General features: G+C 40.2%; 1 protein-coding gene across 1 annotated transcript in view; it reads right to left on the reverse strand.

Annotated features, from left to right (window-relative positions):
* Positions 1-393: 393 nt before the first annotated feature.
* LOC110449952 (sodium-coupled monocarboxylate transporter 2-like) overlaps positions 394-7,228 on the reverse strand; it is a gene marked incomplete at its 5' end in the record, with an annotated part of 24,974 nt that continues 18,139 nt past the window's right edge. Inside the window, 4 exons of the mRNA XM_021497140.1 lie at positions 394-1,795; positions 3,146-3,264; positions 4,369-4,469; positions 5,516-5,721. Of these exons, the coding sequence (XP_021352815.1) occupies positions 1,694-1,795; positions 3,146-3,264; positions 4,369-4,469; positions 5,516-5,721 (528 nt within the window). The remainder of the gene's footprint in view (positions 1,796-3,145; positions 3,265-4,368; positions 4,470-5,515; positions 5,722-7,228) is intronic.

The raw sequence follows: 7,228 nt of genomic DNA on the forward strand, positions 1-7,228 counted from the left end.
GACAGACGAAATACGACAGACGACAGACGACATACGATATACGACATACGACAGATGACATACGACAGACGACAGACGACATACGACAGACGACAGACGACAGACGGCATACGACAGACGGCATACGACAGACGACATAGGACATAGGACATACGACAACGACATACGACATACGACAGACGACATACAACATACGACAGACTACATACGACATACGACAACGATATACGACAGACGACATACGACAGACGACAGACGACAGACGACAGACGGCAGACGACATACGGCATACGACAACGACATACGACAACGACATACGACAGACGGCATACGACAACGACATACGACAACGACATACGACAGACGACAGACGACAGACGACAGACGACAGACGACATACGACAGACGGCATACGACAACGACTCGCAATAGGTCACTTGGCCCTTGAGATCTAAGCGAACATACACTGTACCAAAATTTACTCTTATATATAATTCTACATTTAAGCACCATGTATTTCAGCATAATTACCTGCTTTTTACAAATAGTACTTCGCCTGTTTATATAGCTGGCTTCGTCACCGATCCTTGCGTTATACCAATGATATTTTCTTCGTGTTTATGTTATAGGATTTCATGTTGCACATTTGATTTTATGGAGTTTAATTACTAGAATAATAATACACATGGACGCTTGTGAAGGGTGATTATTACTTGTTGAACTTATATACTTTAGGACTTGTTTTGGAGTGCCACGTATGGCAACGAATTTCTATAGGTCACTTGGCTTTTGTAACCAGATGAACTAAAAGTTTAATACATCAAAACATACTCTTAAATATAATTTGACATTGAAACACCATGTATGTCAGCACCATTACCTGCTTTTACAAATGAAACTTCATTTGTTTATGTAATATGCTTCAGCAACAATCCCGGTCTTGTACCGATGGAACTTAAATTGTTTATATAGCAGGCTTCAGCACTAATCCCGGTCTTGTACCGATGGAACTTAAATTGTTTATATAGCAGGCTTCATCGCCGATCAAATAGGAGGCTTCAGCACCAATCCCGGTCTTATACGGCAAGTACCGTATTTGTTTACGTTTCTATAGCAGACTTCAGCCACAATCACTGTACAGCACCGACAGCATATTCTACGCGTTTTTATTTCACACTTCTGACCTTATTGTGTTTAATTACAAATGTACATGAACCCCTGATTGTGAGTAAAATTTGAACTTAAATAACCGAGCAACTCTAAGTATGTATTTCAGAGACACGAGTTAGATTTCTCTGTTTTCAACAGAATGACATCACATGCAGTCGCTCGCGGATACATTGTACAGTCTTTACGGCAATGGGGATATGGAAAGAGTACTGTACACGGTATTTTTCTCTGTAGTTTAACGTTCGACTTGTCGTCCTCCACAAGGATGGCAAATTTATCATGACAGCAGATATCTATATAACATACAACATATAGTTATCATATCTGAAATATGAACACAGGGCGAATATATATGCTAACTGATGAAGGGCGAGTATTTGACTAGGCGACGGTTTCCTGGTATACAGTTCTGTAGTAACATGAATGAGATTTAAATGCAATTCCGATTTTGAGCAATTGTCTTCAATAAAACAGGGTTTTATCTAACGTGTGTATAACTGAGTCTATTTCGTCGGCCGTACGGTCAAGAGGGTATGCCATTTACATCTGCCATCATCTCCTGGCCACTCTTATCCATGAATACCTCTACCTCATCCCCAGTCGCCTCCTCGGCTGGCTCCTTCATCTGCAAGTTAATTCAGTATTATTATATAGCTGGTGACCATGCTTGGTATAATGTAGAAACAGACAGTACTAATATAATATGTATATAGGTTACTCTTACACACACCAATATAATGTAGAAACAGACAGTACTAATATAATATCTATATAGGTTACTCGTACACACACTAATATAATGCAGTAACTTAACTTCTATAAATTATATTCATACATATACATATATATTGTATATACACCACCAATATATACAGAACATAGATAGGCCTGGACATACGAGTGTTATACGTGAATATGGACTGTTTCTTCAGGATTAGTTATATACGGGTACCAACCATATTTATGTAATATTAACTATATACTTTGTGACAAAACCGATTTCGTACTGCTTTTTGCCGGATTGGGCCGATCCGCTGGAATGGGTCTCTCACGTAGTGAACCTATTGGAAGGAGATTGTTCCGGTGAAGTGTTCGTTTCCTTCCTTCTCCAGACTCCAATTGAACAACTTACACAGGAATGTCCTTATTTGGTTGTTCAAGTACTCTGTATACGTCTTTCTAGTAGAATCTTGGCGAGTGCACGCATATAATTGCACTAAAGAAGAAATATGGTGAGCCCAGTCATGTTTCTCGCTTTCCTTTAGTGTTCGCAACATGTTCAACAATGTCCTGTTGAATCTTTCTGTGGTGCAATTACCCATTGGATGGTAAGGTGTTGTCCTTGATCTCTCCATACCAAGAATAGAACACAGTTTCTTCATAAGATCGCTCTCAAAATTTGCTCCCTGATCCGTATGAAGCTTCTGTGGTATGCCATAATGCACAATGAAATTGTTGAAAAGTGCCTCAACAGTCGTCTTCGCTGTTTGATTCCGAGTGGGGATGGCTTGGGCGTATCGGGTGAAATGATCAGTTATAACAAGAATGTTACATATTCCTCCTTTCGATGGTTCTAGTGACAGGTAATCAATACTTAACATTTCCATGGGTTGCGTTGTGTGGATACTGACAAGTGGTGCTCTAATATTTGCAGGTGACTTCGCTCGCAGATATCTAGGACATTTCTTTATCCAATCCTCCGCATCTCTAGTCATGCTAGGCCAGTAAAACCTGTCCTTGTACAGGGATAAAACCCTATCGCGGTCAGGGTGATCGATGTCATCATGTAAACCTTTCAGAGCTCCCTGAACGAATGTGGATGGTAATACTAGTTGCTCCTGTCTGTCCCCATCTCCATCAACATTGATCTCACGGTATAACACACCTCTCTTGAGTCTGAATCTATCCAAATTCCGATACATCAAGGTACAAACTAAGATAACATATAATTACAAATCTGACAAAGCTTTCTCACCTTCGAATAGTCGACGCCAAGTCGTAGGGGTTTGCGGATTTTCTCGGGTAGAAATGGCATGAATACGTCAAATATTGGACACATGAGTTTAGGGTCGATTGACTTGGGATCTGTTCGACCTGTAAAGTGATAAACATGAGTTTACGATCGATTGACTTGGGATCTGTTCGACCTGTTAAGTGATAAAAATGAGTTTATGATCGATTGAATTGGGATCTGTTCGACGTGACCAACATGAGTTTATGATCGATTGGATTGGGATCTGTTCGACGTGATAAACATGAGTTTATGATCGATTGAATTGGGATCTGTTCGACGTGATCAACATGAGTTTATGATCGATTGACTTGGGATCTGTTCGACCTGTTAAGTCATAAACATGAGTGTACGATCGACTTCACTTGGGATCTGTTCGACCTGTTAAGTGATAAACATGAGTTTACGATCGATTGACTTGGGATCTGTTCGACCTGTTAAGCGATAAACATGAGTTTATGATCGATTGAATTGGGATCTGTTCGACGTGATAAACATGAGTTTATGATCGATTGACTCGTACAGAGACACTGCTATGTGTAGAAGCATATCTCACTTGACATTGATCGTTTTATATAGGTCCTGATGTAATTGTTTTTACCTTATGACGATGATTTACCAGTGATTTATGACAACTCGTTAGTGAGAACTACACACTAACTTTCACGTGATAATAACGCTGACGTATTTATGATAATGACACTTATTTACATATGATAATGGCACTTATTTACATATGATAGTTGAATTATAGGTTGTAATTACATAGATAGACTTACCTGTGAAATATCCACCAGAAATACGAAGAGGAAAGTACGTAGTTGAAATTGTAGTAAGTGGATGCGGAGAACCAAACAATGTTTTAGGCCACCGTATTGCCATTTCGTACGATTAAGACTCATAAGAGATAATGACAATGTCTTACATGTGGTAATGTCACTGGCTTACCTGTGGTAATGCCACTGGCTTACATTTGGTACCTGTTGTAATAATGACACCGATCCTCCTATGATAATGACACTATTTGCATTGACTTATATTGATAAAGCTTATGATATGCCGGTAAAATGACAATGCTTAAAAGGTCAACACACCACAGACTTACCTGTTATAAGGACAATGACTTACTTGGAACAATGACTTATCGGTGACACTACCACTTCTTTACCTGTGGTAGTAAAACTTACCTGTGGCCAAACTGACAATGAGTCCTACAGAGACCACATACAGCATGGCTGTGGCGCTGTACCACAGGTAGGACAGGGAGTACAGACGCACGAATGGATCCCTGGGGACAACCAAGATGAAAATATTGCAAAGAAAATTCCGACAAAATGTACCACATCATCATTACACAAGGATTTTTTTTCTAAAGGTTTATACAGGTCAAAACCTGAACTGAAAGTCAAGAAAATGTACCAAATCGCCAATACAAAGGGCAACACCCGAACTTATATTTGTCAATAAAATGTACCAAATCGCCAATACACAAGGGCAAAATTTCTTTTTGAACTTAAATGCAATAAAATGAACAATAACGTCCACAGACAAGTGTCTACAGTGGTTAAACAGACGCAGTAAACGTCCACAGACAAGTGTCTACAGTGGTTAAACAGACGCAGTAAACGTCCACAGACAAGTGTCTACAGTGGTTAAACAGACGCAGTAAACGTCCACAGACAAGTGTCTACAGTGGTTAAACAGACGCAGTAAACGTCCACAGACAAGTGTCTACAGTGGTTAAACAGACGCAGTAAACGTCCACAGACAAGTGTCTACAGTGGTTAAACAGACGCAGTAAACGTCCACAGACAAGTGTCTACAGTGGTTAAACAGACGCAGTAAACGTCCACAGACAAGTGTCTACAGTGGTTAAACAGACGCAGTAAACGTCCACAGACAAGTGTCTACAGTGGTTAAACAGACGCAGTAAACGTCCACAGACAAGTGTCTACAGTGGTTAAACAGACGCAGTAAACGTCCACAGACAAGTGTCTACAGTGGTTAAACAGACGCAGTAAACGTCCACAGACAAGTGTCTACAGTGGTTAAACAGACGCAGTAAACGTCCACAGACAAGTGTCTACAGTGGTTAAACAGACGCAGTAAACGTCCACAGACAAGTGTCTACAGTGGTTAAACAGACGCAGTAAACGTCCACAGACAAGTGTCTACAGTGGTTAAACAGACGCAGTAAACGTCCACAGACAAGTGTCTACAGTGGTTAAACAGACGCAGTAAACGTCCACAGACAAGTGTCTACAGTGGTTAAACAGACGCAGTAAACATTGTTTACATTTTTCAGAACTATGACATTTTACTGAAAGTGCCTACCAGGTTAAGTACTCCGGAGCAGTGGTGTTACCGAGGACGTCGAATGGTTGTGTGAAGTTGGTGTAAGACTGGACATGGGTAAGGTTCCAGTTACATCCAGTCAGATTGGTGGTAGAGAAGGCAGACACAGGCGGCTTGTGTACCTGGTATCCTACACCTATCCACAACATAAAGACCAGACCGGACGACACTGCGGTTAGGGCACCCTGTCGTGAGGGAAAGCATAGTTTTACAGTAACCGGAAACAAAATAAGTTGTAAGTACTAGCGAATTTAATTTACTGAGAACAAATAGCTTCAGCAGATACGCGTACAAGTAAATATATTTGAATTTAATGGTAAAATATGATATATTGAAACATCATCAATAATTATATTTGATCCAGTAATAATCCCAGCTGACCATCATTATAGATCTGATTTTGGTTTGATTGGGTTAACGTCCTATTAAGTGTGTAATGTATAATGCATGCGTGAGTCCTGGAGGCGGTATGACAGCGTATCTGCCTCCTTGCAATAGCGGAGATCTTAGACTTCAGAGAGTAATTCTCTGAAATAACATGCATGTCCCAGGCTGGATAAGTCCATTGCCTTCTTCGCTTGGACAAACGTTCAACACGAAGGCCAAACACGAGGTCATGCCAAACAAGCGCTAGGGAACAATTTTATCTTTCTTGTATGGCTCATCGAGAATTTAAGTCATATGCTTAGTAGGGCGAAAAGGAACAAACAGGTTGTTAGGAAGTAGACAGATACCACAAATATCCTAAACGTTGCCTTGTATACGACGGATTTAATTTGGGTTCTTTGTGTTCCAAAGCAGGGAGTAAATAGTAGAATCCCCAATACTACAGGGGTTCTAAAATAAGATGAGAATAAACACATTTGGGAGCAAAATAATCCAACAGACTTTTGTAAATCGTATATGCTTCGGGAATAGTCCAGAGAGAATTAAAAGATACATGTATAATTTTATGTTTGATGAATAGAATGGATAAAACCACATGATTCAAGGATGATCAAATGTGTCCTCACACACATTGATTCAAACTCCGAGATATAATTAAACCATTAGACACATCCTGATGAATAATAGACCATTGCAGAGAGGACAAGAGCAGAAGCTTTATGCTTTAACTGCCACCAAAGCTCGTGTAGGTGCTGTTGTTCATTGAGTTGTCGGCTTACCATGAGGCTTGCAATATCAATAGCGCTTTAGTAAACGTCCACGTTTTTCTCTCTTCATATGTTACAATAAATAACGTCCTTATTGGGAACATCGTTTAAAATCATATTAAAAGAAATACATATGTATTGCCATCTTTTAAGCTACATGCTTTAAGCTTTTAAGCTCTCACCAACAACCCAGGACGAGTTGCGCAACATCATCATGACCTCGCAATCGAAGTCCTGTGAGCTTGATCCACTGCCTACAGACCTTTTAAAGCAATGTCTTGAAGCACTGCTTCCTTTGATTACCGCAATCATGAACACATCATTGGTTGAGTCAAAGGTTCCATTATGTTTCAAGAAGGCACATATCAGACCATTGTTAAAAAAAGCCTGGAATGGACAAGGAGGAGTTGAAAAACTACCGCCCAGTTTCAAATCTGCCTTTTCTGTCTAAGATCTTGGAGAAGGTTGTGTCCCGGCGTTTAGAGGTTCATCTCCATGCAAACAGTCTCCATGACAACATGCAATCGGCCTACCGCAC

Source organism: Mizuhopecten yessoensis, unplaced genomic scaffold (genome assembly GCF_002113885.1).
Source record: "Mizuhopecten yessoensis strain PY_sf001 unplaced genomic scaffold, ASM211388v2 scaffold497, whole genome shotgun sequence".
Classification (NCBI taxonomy): Eukaryota; Metazoa; Mollusca; class Bivalvia; order Pectinida; family Pectinidae; genus Mizuhopecten; species Mizuhopecten yessoensis.